Source organism: Mesoplodon mirus, assembly GCF_964341445.2.
Source record: "Mesoplodon mirus genome assembly, chromosome: 5".
NCBI classification, from domain to species: Eukaryota; Metazoa; Chordata; class Mammalia; order Artiodactyla; family Ziphiidae; genus Mesoplodon; species Mesoplodon mirus.
Window position 1 is genome coordinate 38013500 of NC_138980.1, and position 16760 is coordinate 38030259.

General features: G+C 51.7%; 1 protein-coding gene across 5 annotated transcripts in view; it reads left to right on the plus strand.

Moving 5' to 3' along the window:
* Window positions 1–16760, plus strand: part of ARHGEF18 (Rho/Rac guanine nucleotide exchange factor 18) — a 93469-nt gene that overhangs the window by 72944 nt on the left and 3765 nt on the right. For 4 of the 5 annotated variants that reach the window (XM_082621352.1, XM_082621356.1, XM_082621354.1 and 1 more), the window contains 11 exons: window positions 113–230; window positions 1125–1373; window positions 3033–3109; window positions 4450–4628; window positions 5418–5509; window positions 13227–13409; window positions 14482–14619; window positions 15027–15151; window positions 15901–15957; window positions 16052–16102; window positions 16224–16703. In XM_082621352.1, coding sequence (XP_082477478.1) covers window positions 113–230; window positions 1125–1373; window positions 3033–3109; window positions 4450–4628; window positions 5418–5509; window positions 13227–13409; window positions 14482–14619; window positions 15027–15151; window positions 15901–15957; window positions 16052–16102; window positions 16224–16703 — 1749 coding nt within the window. The remainder of the gene's footprint in view (window positions 1–112; window positions 231–1124; window positions 1374–3032; window positions 3110–4449; window positions 4629–5417; window positions 5510–13226; window positions 13410–14481; window positions 14620–15026; window positions 15152–15900; window positions 15958–16051; window positions 16103–16223; window positions 16704–16760) is intronic. The other variant, XM_082621353.1, reaches the window with a different exon arrangement.

The window sequence follows — 16760 nt, forward strand, 5'->3', positions numbered from 1 at the left end:
CATAAGCCGAAAAGGGACCATGAACTGGATATCACTCGATATCCGACCATGAACTGATGTGGCGGGAGATTAGACACCCTCGCAGCATGGCTTTGTTTTCTCCGTTTCATAGAGAATCGGCAACTTCTCCATCGTGAGGCGGCTCGGCGTGCAGGAGTGTATCCTTCTGGTCACCCAGCGCATAACCAAGTACCCCGTGCTGGTGGAGCGTATTATTCAGAACACGGAAGGTACGGTAGCTCTCCTGTCTTGCCCTTAGGTGCTTGGTGGGGAGGAGGGTCTCTGTCTCCCCACCCCCTATTCTAATAGAGGGTTAGATAATCCACTCTGCCATCTGTCCCTGGTTCTCCGTATTCAGCTGGGCTCAGCAGTCACTAACTGAGCTGCCACCTTGCAGAATCCACTGTGCTGGGTGCTAGGGTTTCCAACCAGGGTGCCTGGTCTCGCCTGCCCTTACCCCCCTGAGTCCCCGCACAGTCTGGGCTGGAGCAGCCCTCAGTTAGTATTGGAGAGTGGATGAAAAGACACAGGTAGTGCCCTTGCTAAGGTCACCCCTGGGTGACCCTCACAGGCCCAGAGGTGACTTCCGTGTCACATACGTGGTGCCGTGGAGGGCAGAGAGGAAGGGCATGTAGCCGAGCCAGGGGTTCCCGGAGGCCAGGCCAGTGCTGAGCGCACCTCCCTTATCTCCAGGGGATTTGGGTGGTGGGAGAATGCACAAAGTTCCCCTGCCATGAAAGCAGAGCCCTTGGAGTGGGAGGAGCCAGCCCTTGGTAATGGCCAGAGGTGGAGGGAGTCTTTTATGGAGAGCTGGAGGGCACGGGGGGAGTCTGTTTACCGAGGAATGGCCAGCGGAGTTATGCAGGGGCTGTTTTTGCCGCTTAATTTGCACCTCAGCTTCTGCATTCGACAGAAGCTCTGTCTTGGTGAAAACCAAACACTGGGCTGTCACGTTTACTTTGGAGAAGCGTTTACATCTCAGGAAATTCGAGTTGGAAGGTGATTCTCAAGGGTCCTCTGGGCAGTGGCCTCGGGACACACCTCCTCGACCCCGTAGCCTGTCCGCCTCCATCGTGTTCGTGGACGCAGACCAAGGAAAGCGCTAACTCTGCTGTGTGTGGCAGCTGACTCCGAGGACCACAAAGACCTGACCCAGGCCCTGAACCTCATCAAAGGCATCATCTCGCAAGTGGACGCCAGGGTCAGCGAGTGTGAGAAAGGCCAGCGCCTCAGGGAGATCGCGGGGAAGATGGACCTCAAGTCCTCCAGCAAGCTCAAGAACGGGCTGACCTTCCGCAAGGAGGACATGCTGCAGCGGCAGCTCCATCTGGAGGGCATGCTGTGCTGGAAGACCACGTCCGGGCGCCTAAAAGGTAAAGTCCCTCTCCAGTCACCTCTGCTGGATGCCATCCTGGGTTGGTGGGCACCATCTTGGATCAGTGGTACCATCTTGGAGTGGTAGACACCATTTGGGATTAGTAGCACCACCTTGGAGTGGTGGACGCCGTCCTGGGCTGGTGGCATCATCTTGGAGTGGTGGGTGCCATCCTGGGTTGATGGCACCACCATGGAGTGGTGGATGTCATCTTGGGTCAGTGGCACCACCTTGAAGCAGTGGGTGCCATCTTGGATCAGTGGCACCATCTTGGAGTGGTAGACATCATTTGGGATTGGTAGCACCACCTTGGAGTGGTGGATGCCATCCTGGGCTGGTGGCACCATCTTGGAGTGGTGGGTGCCATCCTGGGTTGGTGACACCATCTCAGAGTGGTGGATGCCATCTTGGATCAGTGGCACCACGTTGGAGTGGTGGACACCATCCTGGGTCAGTGGCACCACCTTGGAGTCTTGGGTACCTTCTTGGATGAGTGAGCACTATTTTGGATTGATGGGCACCAGCTGGCACAGAGCCCCTGCAGCCTGGCTGCTTCGCGGCTGAAGAGAGGTTACCTGCTGAGTCAGGTCAAGCGCAGAAGTAGAGCAGGAACGAGGTGGAGGTGGTCGTACCAGCACCCTGTGTGTCCGGTGGTTGAGATGGTGTGGTGCACACAGGGAAAGCCACCGGGTGAAGAGGGCACACCGAGTCATTGACTCCTGAACAGAAACCCGGGGTATCAGGACACCCCAGATTTAGCAGAGGCCCCAGGATTCTAAACAACAGTCACAGGCCCCAGTGGGGGTAGAGGATGCCACCTGGGCCACGGACCTCCGTGGCCCCCAGCATCCCACCTGCTGTTTGGGGTGAGCTCCACGCCCTACTTTCAAGATCCGTGGTGTGGTTCCAGACCAGAGAGCCCCCGGGGCTCATCCCTGAGTTTCCTGTCCATTTCATGAGCCTCTAGAAACATCCTAACCTGTCCACTGGCATCAGCCTCTTTAAAGATCTTTGGGGGGTGTCGCAGGTAGCCAAACGACAGGATGTACTTGTTCTTAATTTGAGCAGGTGAGTAGCCAAAAGATACAGTTTACAGTTGAGCACCCCCTGCATGCCAGGCACCGAGGCGGGTGGCAGAGGCCCCTGCCCACGTGGGGCTCCAGTCGGTGGGCAGAAGGAGAGAAGTAAACACAAAAACAGTGAAAAGCACAGTAAGTGCTTTAGAGGAACCCAGCAGGCTGCAGCGCGAGAGAGTTCCGTGAGGAGAGGGTGTCTCATTGGGATGGGTGTCTGAACAAGCTCCGCGAGGAGGCGGTATTTTCGTTTCCCGCAGCGCGAGCGCTCCTGTTGGAAACACAGCTCAGGATTTGCACCCACATGCACCAGCTCTGCTGGGTGGGTCACCGCACCATGTCCCTACAGGGACAAGGCTCCGAGCCTGCCGCCACCAGGAAGCTCGGGCATGTGGGCACCAGAGTTTTGCTACGGCAGGAAGCAGGACGCCAGCGTCCAGGGGCTTGGCGTTAAAAGCTGAAACCAGGAGGGTGATGGGGTGGGGTCAGGTTGAAGGGCGCCCGCGGGCTGTGGCACCGGCCTGAGATTCCACGTCTGCCCGGCGGGACCCTGTAAGATGTTTCCTTCTGCGTTCTCCCCTTAGATGTCCTTGCTGTCCTGTTGACGGACGTGCTTCTGCTGCTACAAGAAAAGGATCAAAAATACGTCTTTGCTTCCGTGGTACGTGTCCCGTCCCTTCGCAGAAAGGGCTGCCCGAAAGCTGCCTGCACAGGCCGGGGAAGGGGGTACTGAATGGGCTCCTGTCCAGTGGCCTGAGGCAGCTTCAGGGTCACACCAGCATCTTGCCCAGTTCTGCCCGGGCTCTGTGCTTCCGTGGCCCTTCCCCTCACAGGCGCCCGGGCTCTCACAGGCCCGGGCAACCTCGCCGGGAGAGCCTGTGCCTCCTTCCCGGGGAGCTAGCGCATCGCTGAGGATGCACACTCAGGCAGCCACTGCCCTGGGAGCTATGACCACGTCGGCCCCACGGCATGCTGGTCCCAGCACAGCCGCGTCACGGGAGCCAAGCTGGCCGGGAGCTCCGTGCGCACGGAGGACTCGGGGTCAGGCTGGGATTCCGCCCATCCCACCTGGCCCACGTCCACCGGAGATGCGGCCTCCGCCCCTGCTCACCTGGGTGACCTGTGGGTGCCTGCCACGGAGGGGCTCAGCAAACCTGTTTGCCTCTGGGTTCACCTGGAGAGGAAGGTGGCCTTTGTCACTCAACTCCAGAGTCTCGCCCCTTTCCCAGGGACTTAAACTAGCTTCTCAAGAAGTTTCCAGAAATAGGTCACGCTGTCTTGCCAAACGGTGGTCTCGCCCTGATGCCAGCCCCTCTCGTGTGTGCTGTGTGTTCGCTCACAGGGGTGATGCGACATCTATGATCTGTGCCGTCTGCTCCCCATGGCCTCCCCTGCTCGCCCTCTGTGTGTGTGTGTCTGTGTGTCTGTGTCCTGATTGCCTCTCAGAAAGACACCAGTCCTGCTGGGTCAGGGCCCACCCTCCTCTTTAAAGACCCTGTCTCCAAATACCGTCACATTCTGAGGTTAGGACCTCGGCATCTGGATTTAGTGGGGAATGGGGGAAAATTCAGTATAGCCCATAACAACCAGTTAAAATTGCACATTTTACTGCTCGGTCAGAGCATTATCTCTTGTCGGACACACCACAGATTGGGAATACTGGCTGGCTCTAGGTGTTTGGGGCACAGGGTTGGGAGGAAGATTTATTTGTCATCACAGCCTGCCTGCTCTTGTATCTTCTGAGATTTATACAGTGTACATGCGTTAGCAATTATAAAACATTTTTTAAGCACGTTGAACAAGCACATGAAAAGGATGTGAGGATATCATCACGATAGTGTCCGTTTGCCCCAGGTGGCAAAATCTTTCTGCTTTGAATTGTTGGAGGATAAGCAGGGTGCATGCCTCCCCCGCTCCCCGCCAAGTCCCCTTCCCCACTGGCTCATGGCTCCACGGCTGTGGGGCAGGTACAGGGTGACCCTCCCCGCCCCACCTCTGCAGGACTCCAAGCGCCCCATCATCTCGCTGCAAAAGCTCATCGTGAGGGAGGTGGCCAACGAGGAGAAAGCCATGTTTCTGATCAGCGCCTCCCTGCGCGGGCCCGAGATGTACGAGATCTACACCAGCTCCAAGGAGGACAGGAACACCTGGATGGCTCACATCCGAAGGGCCGTGGAGAGGTGAGAGGGGCCCAGGTGGGCCTTCCCTCCACCGATGGCTGTGCCCCTGGCTTTGGTGGCTGGCAAATCAGCAGAGACCTTGGAGCACCTGCGAGGGTGCCAAGGGTCGCAGGTGGAAGACCCCTTCGCTTTTCCCCTCCCTGTCGTTCCACCTCGGTTCTCTGTCCGTCCCCTCATCTAAGGGCAGACAGAAGACGCCATTCAGCCCCTTCCGACAACGGCTAAAAAGGCCCAGATGTCTGTGGCTGGAGGATGCGGGGCCCGCAGCTCTGTTTTAGTGGGCTGTCCCACTGACACGGGGGGCTGTCCTTCCTCCTCGGGCCAGGGGACCCCTCAGGACCCCAGCCCTGTGGCTTTGAGTGATGCCTGGCTCCTGGTCCACCGACAGACGGTGGTCCGGTCCCCATGCCCAGCCTGCTGCTCCCTCCCTTTATGCCCAGAAGCTTCTCAGAGCTTTCGTCTTCTTCGAGCCCCCTCAGTACTCGACTTCGGCTCTGCCGGCTTTGCGGCGTCATGTCGCTCGGAGGTCCCCAGGGAAGGAACTGCTCCGTCTCCTCCTCCCCCCACCCACTGCAAGTTTGCCAGACATTTAAACCCTGTGGCCGGTTACGTCCTGACACTTTGAGACTGGATGCTTGCCGACGGCTGTGTTTCTGTCCTGCGCGGTTGACCACTAACAAACGAAAACTCTCAGCACATCAGAGCTGCTCTTTGCAGCCGGGCCTGCAGGCAGACCTCAGTGCTGTTTCAGAGGCAGCCAGTCCGCCCATCTGTCCCCTCTCCCTGCAGCTGCCCGGACGAGGAGGAGGGCCCCTACAGCGAGGCCGAGGAGGAGAGGAAGGTGGTTGAGGCCCGCGCCATGAGGCTGAGGGACTTCCAAGGTAAGGGCGGGGTGGGGGGCATGGGGTCAGTGTGACCTCGTCTGGTGACTTGGCCCCAAGAGCCCTCCTGGGCCGGGCAGTGGCCTTTCTGTTCTATCCCATCAGAGCTGGCCATGGAGCAAACCACCGCCCAAGTGACCAGGAGTTTGGCTGTGGGCTGTCCCATGTCCTGCAGTTCTGTGGGCCGTTTGCCCTGGGGTAGCGCTCTTCCAGAAGGCGTGTGGGAAAGGGGGGTGGGGCGCTAGGGTTGCTCCCTCGGTCCTCGCTCAAGAAGGGCTCAATAATTCACATACCTACCAGTCACCCACTTAAAGTGTGCCATGCAGTGGCTTTTAGTATATACCAAAAGGATGTGCAACCATCACAGTCAATTTTAGGCTGTTTTCATCACCCCAGAAAGAAACCCCATCCCCATTAGCAGTCACTCCCGTTCTTTCCCCATCTCTAGCAGCTGGGAACTTCTGTCCTACTGTCTATCTGTCTATGAATTTACTTATTCCAGACACCTCGTATAAATGGGGATATTTGTCGCTTGGTGACTGGCTTATTTCACCAAGCATGATGTTTTCAAGGTTCATCCCTGCGGCAGAATCTCTTTCCTTTTTAAGGCTGAATAATATTCCATTGTATGGATGGACCACATCGTGCTTATTCAGCTCCCCGGTTTTAACAGATTCCTGTGAGATTTCAGCGAGGTCATTGCCAAGAATCCATCTCAGTACTTTGTGGTCTCAGTCAACGCCCCTCCTCTCTCTCACTCACTGTGATATTTATGTTTAACATAAGTAACATTTGAGCAGTAAGTGCATAAAATTAGGCAGTATGTATTTTATTTCTTTTTGTGGGGAGAGGTGCAAGTTTGAGGGTATTAAGGAATAAAAATGTCCAAAAGAAATCAGGGAGAGAAATCCCACCGACCCCTGAAAGTATAATGTTAACATAGTATTCATTTCATCCTGTTCTAAATTTTTTTTTAACATCTTCATTGGAGTATAATTGCTTTACAATGTTGTGTTAGTTTCTGCTGTACAACAAAGTGAATCAGCTCTATGTATACATATATCCCCATATCCCCTCCCTCTTGAGTCTCCCTCCCACCCTCCCTATCCCACCCCTCTAGGTGGTCACAAAGCACCGAGCTGATCTCCCTGTGCTATGCACCTGCTTCCTACTAGCTATCCATTTTATATTTGGTAGTTTTATATATGTCAATGCCACTCTCTCACTTCGTCCCAGCTTACCCTTCCCCCTCCCCGTGTCCTCAAGTCCATTCTGTGCGTCTGCGTCTTTATTCCTGTCCTGCCCCTAGGTTCATCAGAACCCTTTTTTTTTTTTTAGATTCCATATGTATGTGTTAGCATACGGTATTTGTTTTCCTCTTTCTGACTTACTTCACTCTGTACGACAGACTCTAGGTCCATCCACCTAACTACAAATAACTCAATTCGTTTCTTTTTATGGCTGAGTAATATTCCATTGTATATATGTGCCACATCTTCTTCATCCATTCATCTGTCGATGGACACTTAGGTTGCTTCCATGTCCTGGCTATTGTAAATAGAGCTGCAATGAACATTGGGGTACATGACTCTTTGTGAACTATGGTTTTCTCAGGGTATATGCCCAGTAGTGGGATTGCTGGGTCGTATGATAGTTCTATTTTTAGCTTTTTAAGGAACCTCCATACTATTCTCCATAGTGGCTGTATCAATTTACATTCCCACCCACAGTGCAAGAGGGTTCCCTTTTCTCCACACCCTCTCCAGCATTTATTGTTTGTAGATTTTTTGATGTTGGCCATTCTGACCGGTGTGAGGTGATACCTCATTGTAGTTTCGATTTGCATTTCTTTAATGATGAGTGATGTTGAGCATCCTTTCATGTATTTGTTGGCAATCTGTATATCTTCTTTGGAGAAATGTCTGTTTAAGTCTTCTGCCCATTTTTGGATTGGGTTGTTTGGGTTTTTTTGATATTGAGCTGCACAACCTGCTTGTATATTTTGGAGATTAATCCTTTGTCAGTTGCTTCGTTTGCAAATATTTTCTTCCATTCTGAGGGTTGTCTTTTCGTCTTGTTTATGGTTTCCTTTGCTGTGCAAAAGCTTTTAAGTTTCATTAGGTCCCATTTGTTTATTTTTGGTTTTGTTTCCATTACTCTAGGAGGTGGGTCAAAAAGGATCTTGCTGTGATTTATGTCATAGAGTGTTCTGCTTATGTTTTCCTCTAAGAGTTTTATAGTGTCTGGCCTTACATTTAGGTCTGTAATCCATTTTGTGTTTATTTTTGTATATGGTGTTAGGAAGTGTTCTAATTTCATTCTTTTACATGTAGCTGTCCAGTTTTCCCAGCACCACTTATTGAAGAGGCTGTCTTTTCTCCACTGTATATTCTTGCCTCCTTTATCAAAAATAAGGTGACCATTTGTGTGTGGGTTTATCTCTGGGCTTTCTATCCTGTTCCATTGACCTATAGTTCTGTTTTTGTGCCAGTACCATACTGTATTGATTACTGTAACTTTGTAGTATAGTCTGAAGTCAGGGAGCCTGATTCCTCTAGCTCCGTTTTTCTTTCTCAAGATTACTTTGGCTATTCGGGGTCTTTTGTGTTTCCATACAAACTGTGAAATTTTTTGTTCTAGTTCTGTGAAAAATGCCGTTGGTAGTTTGATAGGGATTGCATTGAATCTGTAGATTGCTTTGGGTAGTATAGTCATTTTCACAATGTTGATTCTTCCAGTCCAAGAACATGGTGTGTCTCTCTATCTGTTTGTGTCGTCTTTAATGTCTTTCATCAGTGTCTTATAGTTTTCTGCATACAGGCCTTTTGTCTCCTTAGGTAGGTTTATTCCTAGGTATTTTATTCTGTTTGCTGCAATGGTAAATGGGAGTGTTTCCTTAATTTCTCTTTCGGATTTTTCATCATTAGTGTATAGGAATGCAAGAGATTTCTGTGCATTAATTTTGTACCCTGCTACTTTACCAAATTCATTGGTTAGCTCTAGTAGTTTTCTGGTAGCATCTTTAGGATTCTCTATGTATAGTATCATGTCAGCGGCAAACAGTGACAGTTTTACTTCTTCTTTTCCGATTTGGATTCTTTTTATTTCTTTTTCTTTGATTGCTGTGGCTAAAACTTCCAAAACTACATTGAATAATAGTCATGAAAGTGGGCAACCTTGTCTTGTTCCTGATCTTAGTGGAAATGGTTTCAGTTTTTCACCATTGAGAACGATGTTGGCTGTGGGTTTGTCATATATGGCCTTTATTATTTTGAGATAGGTTCCCTCTGTGTCTGCTTTATGGAGAGTTTTTTTCATAAATGGGTACTGAATTTTGTTGAAAGCTTTTTCTGCATCTATTGAGATGATCATATGATTTTTATCCTTCAGTTTGTTAATCTGGTATATCACAATGATTGTTTTGCATATATTGAAGAATTCTTGCATTCCTGGGATAAATCCCACTTGATCATGATTTAATGTGCTGTTGGATTCTGTTTGCTAGTATTTTGTTGAGGGTTTTTGCATCTATGTTCATCAGTGATATTGGCCTGTAGTTTTCTTTTTTTTGTGACATCTTTGTCTGGTTTTGGTATCAGGGTGATGGTGGCCTCGTAGAATGAGTTTGGGAGTGTTCCTCCCTCTGCTGTATTTTGGAAGAGTTTGAGAAGGACAGGCGTTAGCTCTTCTCTAAATGTTTGATAGAATCTGCCTGTGAAGCCATCTGGTCCTGGGCTTTTTTTTTGTTGGAAGATTTTTGATCACAGTTTCAATTTCAGTGCTTGTGATTAGTCTGTTTATATTTTCTATTTCTTCCTGGTTCAGTCTGGAGGGTTGTGCTTTTCTAAGAATTTGTCCGTTTCTTCCAGGTTGTGCATTTTATTTGCATATAGTTGCTTGTAGTAATCTCTCATGATCCTTTGTATTTCTGCAGTGTCAGTTGTTACTTGTCCTTTTTCATTTCTAATTCTATTGATTTGAGTCTTCTTTTTTTTCTTGATGAATCTGGCTAATGGTTTGTCAATTTTGTTTTTCTTTTCAAAGAACCAGCTTTTAGTTTTATTGATCTTTGCTATTGTTTCCTTAATTTCTTTTTCATTTATTTCCTATCTGATCTTTATGATTTCTTTCCTTCTGCTAACTTTGGGGTTTTTTTGTTCTTCTTTCTCTAATTGCTTTAGGTGTAAGGTTAGGTTGTTTATTTGAGATTTTTCTTGTTTCTTGAGGTAGGGTTGTATTGCTATAAACTTCCCTCTTAGAACTGCTTTTGCTGTGTCCCATAGGTTTTGGGTCGTCGTGTTTTCATTGTCATTTGTTTCTAGGTATTTTTTTATTTCCTCTTTGATTTCTTCAGTGATCTCTTGGTTATTTAGTAGTGTATTGTTTAGCCTCCATGTGTTTGTATTTTTTTAAGGGTTTTTTTCCTGTAATTGATATCTAGTCTCATAGCGTTGTGGTTGGAAAAGATACCTGATACAATTTAATTTTCTTAAATTTAGCAAGGCTTGATTTGTGACCCAAGATATGATCTATCCTGGAGAATGTTCCATAAGCACTTGAGAAGAAAGTGTATTCTGTTGTTTTTGGATGGAATGTCCTATAAATATCAATTAAGTCCATCTTGTCTAATGTGTCATTATTAAAACATCTTGTGTTTCCTTATTTATTTTCATTTTGGATGATCTGTCCATTGGTAAAAGTGGGATGTTAAAGTCCCCTACTATTATTGTGTTACTGTCAATTTCCCTTTTTATGACTGTTAGTATTTGCCTTATGTATTGACGTGCTCCTATGTTGGGTGCCTAAATATTTACAGTTCTTATATTTTCTTCTTGGATTGATCCCTTGATCATTATGTAGTGTCCTTCTTTGTCTCTTGTAATAGTCCTTATTTTAAAGTCTATTTTGTCTGACATGAGAATTGCTACTCCAGCTTTCTTTTGGTTTCCATTTGCATGGAATATCTTTTTCCATCCCCTCATTTTCAGTCTGTATGTGTCCCTAGGTCTGAAGTGGGTCTCTTGTAGACAGCATATATACAGGTCTTGTTTTTGTATCCATTCAGCAAGTCTGTGTCTTTTGGTTGGCACATTTAATCCATTCACATTTAAGGTAATTATCGATAAGTATCTTCCTATTACCATTTTCTTAATTGTTTTGGGTTTGTTTTTGTAGGTCTTTTCCTTCTCTTATGTTTCCTGCCTAGAGAAGTTCCTTTAGCATTTGTTGTAAAGCTGGTTTGGTGGTGCTGAATTCTCTTAACTTTTGCTTGTCTGTAAAGGTTTTAATTTCTCCATCGAATCTGAATGAGATCCTTGCTGGGTAGAGTAATCTTGGTTGCAGGTTTTTCCCTTTCATCACTTTAAATATGTCCTGCCACTCCCTTCTGGCTTGCAGAGTTTCTGCTGAAAGATCAGCTGTTAACCTTATGGGGATTCCCTTGTATGTTGTTGCTTTTCCCTTGCTGCTTTTAATATTTTTTCTTTGTATTTAATTTTTGATAGTTTGATTAATATGTCTTGGCATGTTTCTCCTTGGATTTATCCTGTATGGGACTCTCTGTGCTTCCTGGACTTGATTGACTATTTCCTTTCCCACGTTAGGGAAGTTTTGAACTATAATCTCTTCAAATATTTTCTCAGTCCCTTTTTTTCTCTTCTTCTTCTGGGACCCCTATAATTCGAATGTTGTTGTGTTTAATGTTGTCCCAGAGGTGTCTCAGATTGTCCTCAATTCTTTTCATTCTTTTTTGTTTATTCTGCTCTGTGGTAGTTATCTCCACTATTTTATCTTCCAGGTCATTTATCCTTTCTTCTGCCTCAGTTATTCTGCTATTGATTCCTTCTAGAGTATTTTAAATTTCATTTATTGTGTTGTTCATCATTGTTTGTTTGCTCTTTAGTCCTTCTAGGTCCTTGTTAAACTTTTGTTGTATTTTCTTCATTCTGTTTCCAAGATTTTGGATCATCTTTACTATCATTACTCCGAATTCTTTTTCAGGTAGACTGCCTATTTCCTCTTCATTTGTTTGGTCTGGTGGGTTTTTATCTTGCTCCTTCATCTGCTGTGTGTTTCTCTGTCTTCTCATTTTGCTTAACTTACTGTGTTTGGGGTCTCCTTCTCACAGGCTGCAGGTTCGTAGTTCCCGTTGTTTTTGGTGTCTGCCCCCAGTGGGTGAGGTTGTTTCACTGGCTTGTTTAGGCTTCCTGGTGGAGGGGACTGGTGCCTGTGTTCTGGTGGGTGGGGCTGGATCTTGTCTTTCTGGTGGGCAGGGCCGCATCTGGTGGTGTGTGTTGGGGTGTCTGTCAACTTAGTATGATTTTTGAACAGCCTCTCTGCTAATGGATGGGGTTGTGTTCCTGTCTTGCTAGTTGTTTGGCATGGGGCGTCCAGCACTGGAGCTTGCTGGCCATTGGGTGGAGCTGGGTCTTAGCGTTGAGACGGAGATCTCTGGGAGAGCTCTCGCCAATTGTAATTACGTGGAGCCGGGAGGTCTCTGGTGGACGAATGTCCTGAACTCGGCTCTCCCACCTCGGAGGCTCAGGCCTGACACCAGGCTGGAGCACCAAGACCCTGTCAGCCACACGGCAAATAGTGGTAGGAGGCCAACATCTAGAAAGTAGGGGCCCATCCACTCAGACTCAGAGCTGTTCCAATGTTGTCAGGGCTCCGCCGGTCCCTCGGGGCTGGTTCACCTCTTCCCCAGTGTGTCCTGTTCTAACTCTTATTTCTGCAGGAGGGTAATAAAATACATGCGCTGCACAGATGCATCTCCATGGATACCACAGAATCATACAGGAACGTCTCCTCATCACCCTTTCCTGACAAGAGTCTTAGTGAATTAGAAATAGATGTTTCCTTCACCAAGATCTCCTTTATTGTCTTGGACCAAAAGCCAATCTCATCCTTCACACTGGACCATCAGGGACACTCCCATCAAAATCAGGAGCAAGGCAGGGCCCCCCACCCCCCACCCCCCACTCTCACCATTAGTATCTTCCTCCTGGTCGTTCCAGCCAGGGTAGTAAGGGAAGAAGCGGAAGTAAGAGATCACAACTGGTAGGGAGGTGGCAGAATTATTTTTTGCAGGTGACATGATTATCTGCCTAGGAGATCCTGTAGAATCAACTGGAAAACTATTTGAAATGTAAGAGAGCTCAATAATTTAGCCGAACGGGACGTGTATATTTATACTAGCAATCACCAGTGAGAAAGTCTAATAAAATAAGTCGTAGTCATGGCAGCAAAAAAAAGGTATAGGGACTTCCCTGGTGGTCCAGTGGTTAAGACTTCACGCTTCCATTGCAGGTGGTCCGGGTTCAACCCCTGGTCAGGGAGCTAAGATCCCGCATGCCTCGTGGTGCGGCCAAAAAAAAAAAAAGTATAAAACCCAGAGACTTGTAAGAAGATTAGAAAACTAAGTCTTATAAGGCTCTCAATTTGTCCCAAACTAATAAAAATCAGCCCGTTATGGTCCTCCCCCATACCCCCCCACCGTGTTTGATTTTTATAATTGAGGGAAACAAGCTGGAGACAGGGCCACACCCTTGCCTGCTTGTTGGGAATGTTGGACAAAGGGAGAAGTCCAGCTCCAGACAGGGCGTGGATCAGCAGGGTTCCCAGAGGCCCACCTGGCCCTGTGAGGCATCCTTACACCGGCTCCTGGGGGAAACTACCCCGGAGGAGGCCGACCGCCACGCCCATTGCCACTTTGCAGAGCGACTTAACGTTAAAGACCAGCAGATCGCCCAGAGCCTCAGCGAGAAGCAGCACATCTACCTGGAGATGGCTGAGATGAGCGGCCTTGAGGACCTCGCCCCTGCTCGGCTCCTCTTCCGGGGAGGGGACCCCCCCGAGAACCTGCAGGGGGAGCTGCTTCTCAAGTCGGCCATGAGTGAGAGTAAGTAGACACCAGCCCTCGCTGAGCACCGGCCCGCCCTCCCTGTGCTGCCTGGTGGGCTCCTGGGAGACCCCAGGCTGGGCACACAGCCCCGTGGGGCCCACAGGCCACCCTGTCTGGGCACGATTCTGTCTGCTTCTATTCTGCTTAGAGCTGGAAGATCCTTGGACACAGTTGGGTGCAGACCCCTCGCTGCAGATTTAAAGTACCATCTCCTATTCACTCAACAAACACTCCCGGTGCTGGACTTGGGGGTCTCAAATTGACTGAGACGGTTCCTCTTTTCTGATGAGTGGGTCACTGATGCTGTCCCCAGAAAAATACACACATATACATTTGGTGGGTCGTTTCAGGGGCTCCTGGCCACACAGCCACGGGAGGGCGCTGGCCGGTAAGCGGCCCGCTTCCGGAGCTGATAGGGTCCTTGCGGAGCTCCTAGAAACTTCCACGCAACTGCTGAGCCCCATGCTAGGCCAGGACATGTGCTCCTGCTGGGCAGTCAGGCAGGAGGGCCAGCACTGTTCTTTCAACGGCAGGCGAGACAGACACAGCCCTGCCCTCCAGAATTTTCCATCAGAGTGAAAAGGCCAGAGGGGTCCCGCTTGGACTGTGCTCCTGCTCAGCCTTGCTCCCTCCGGCCATGCCTCCCATGTCTCCAGTCACCACTGTCCTTGGGCTCCCGAGACCCTCTCATGTCCTGTGCCTCGGCCTAGAATAGTCTCCCCACCTCCTCACCTGGCCAAAGCCCGTCTGTCCTCGAGCACCTTGTGTGACCAGCCCTGCTCCCCCAAGGCCACCTCCCGTGGCCCCTGACCTTCTGTATGACTGTCAGCACACAGACAGTGGCCACACCGAGTTCCCTCCTAGGCCCAGGGCCTGGAGCGCCCCGAGGTCCGGCCTCGCGTAGGTACAGATTGGTACATCCTGGGTGCAGTACCTGTGTAGGGGGTGCACAGAGTCAGAGGGGGTGACCGGACACCCTGCGAGGCCGTGGCCCAGGTCCCTGCACCCTGCTCTGATGCCCACGACAGGGCCGCAGGGTGACTTGGTTCCCCTCCATCTCCTTCCACAGTCGAGGACATCCAGAGCCTGATCTGCAGGCAGCTGGGCAGCGCCAACGGCCAGGTGGATGACGGGGGCAGATCCTCGTCCTCAGCTCGGAGGGTGGAGGCCTCCGGGGGCTACGACAGTGCCGGCAGCCCCGGCAAGAGTGAGTGGCGCCGCCTCCTCTCGGGGCTGGGGCTTCTCAAGACCCCAGGAGGTTGGCGGGTACAGGAGAATGTGCAGTTTCTTAAAATGTTCCCTTCACAAAGCATCCTTGGCAAAGCCCAGGCGTTTGCTGTTCAGCATCTCTGCTGCTGATTCCCCTCAACCTTCTATAAACTCTCTGGGGTCAGGGTTCTGGAACTTTCCAGGGGTGGTGAGTCATGTTCTGACAGCAGCACCCAGGCCAGTTCCTGCTGCTGGTCTCTGTGCCCCAGATGCCACCCTTTCTGCCCAGGTCGGAAGGCAGCAGCCTGGTCACGATTCCTACCCAGGCTGGGGGCAGGGTGGGGAACAGGGCATGCAGACCCCTCGGGACCCGCAGCATCTCATGCACCTGGCTTGGGGTTTCAGATGGCAGTTTTCAGAAGAACGTCTGCAGCAGCAACCCCAGCCTCCGAGACTGGCAGGGAGCCGCGGGCAGCCCGGACTCGAGGCTCGGCGACACCCCAGGGGCCCCTGAGGAAGCATCGCAAGCGGTACGCTGCCTCCTTGGGATGTTCCCAAGCTCCATACAGAGGGCCCCAGTGCTTTTAATTATCGTCAGTGAGGGTGAACAGCCTGTGCTTGGCTTGTCTGGTTTTTCCGTCTCAGGGCAAATAGTGAGCAGCGTCGTCCCGGTTGACTGTGACTAGTAGTTAATGTGCAGATTGACATGTGGCCAGGGGACCCTCCTGGTTCCTCTTGCAGGCCCAGGTAAGGGCGGGGTGGGAGGCAGGGGAGGGGTGGGCTCAGGGCGGCGGCCTCAGCAACAGGTGAGAGCCACCATGCGGGGACCACGAGCTTTCAGTCTGCACAGGTGTCCTGCCCCGCTCCGCCAGCCGGATGCCAAGGTCACTGGCTATTCCCTCCTCTTTGACTCAGAAGTCCCACGCTTGCCAAGCGCTGGGGTCAGAGTTGGAGGCCGGCTGCCTCTGGCCACCTCTGAGGTCTGAGGCCTGAGGCCTGGGCTCCTCCGACAACCACCCCCTGCCAGCCCACCCCCGCGGCCAGGCTCAGAGCCTCCCACACAGCGGGCCCAGCCCGCCCGCCGCCCTCGCACCTCCCGGAGGCCACCCTGCACCCACCCTGCGCCCTCAGTTTCCAGACACCAAGGCTGGCACACGTCAGACAAGCAGGCGGGGGCCTGTCCCATGCTAAGGGGATGCCTTAGTGATAATACGCGGGTCCCGCTCGAGCTGGATTGGCCCTTAGAAGCTCTCTGAGCTGTGATGCCATGTTTCCACAGGCGGAGGCACCAGGTGCTGAGCCTAGCCCCCGGCTGCCCGCTCTCCTGGAGTCGGAGGTAAGCGCGGGCTTGTGCGTTCCCCTCCCCGGGGCCGCCACGGACGCCCGGCAGGGCTTCCTGCAGAGCGCCAACGTCCCTCTCCCTCTCTCAGCAGCTCGTCCGGCGGATCCAGACACTGTCCCAGCTGCTCCTCAACCTCCAGGTACGTGGCTTTCGGGGAGCGTGGCAGGCCGCACGTGCCCTTCTCCGGGTTGAGGCTGTGGTCTGGGGGAAGGCCGGGCTCTTCCTGAAGCCGGCCGCTCACCGGCCCTCTCCTCCCCAAGGTGGTCATCGCCCAGCAGGACAGCTACGTGGAGACGCAGAGGGCGGCCCTCCAGGAGCGCGAGAAGCAGTTCCGGCTGCAGTCGACGCGCGGGAACCTGCTGCTGGAGCAGGAGCGGCAGCGCAACTTCGAGAAGCAGCGGGAGGAGCTGGCGGGCGTGCAGAAGCTGCAGGGCCAGCTGCGGCTGGAGCAGCAGCGCTGGGAGCGCGAGCGGGAGCGCGAGCGCCAGGAGCTGGGCCTGGCCTCGGCGCGGCTGCGGCAGCGCGAGAGCGAGGCGCTGCGGCTGCAGGAGCAGCTGAGCCAGGAGCGCGAGGAGCTGGAGCGCCAGCGCCAGGCCTACCAGCACGACCTGGAGCGGCTGCGCGAAGCCCAGCGCGCCGTGGAGCGGGAACGCGAGCGGCTGGAGCTGCTGCGCAGAGTGAAGAAGCAGAACACGGTGCCCGGGGCAGCCGGGGCGCTGCCGACCGAGGTGCTTGCGGAGGTGAGTGCCGGGGGTGCGTCCTGGGCCCGCGCGGGCGCCTCTGTGGGTTGTGAGTGC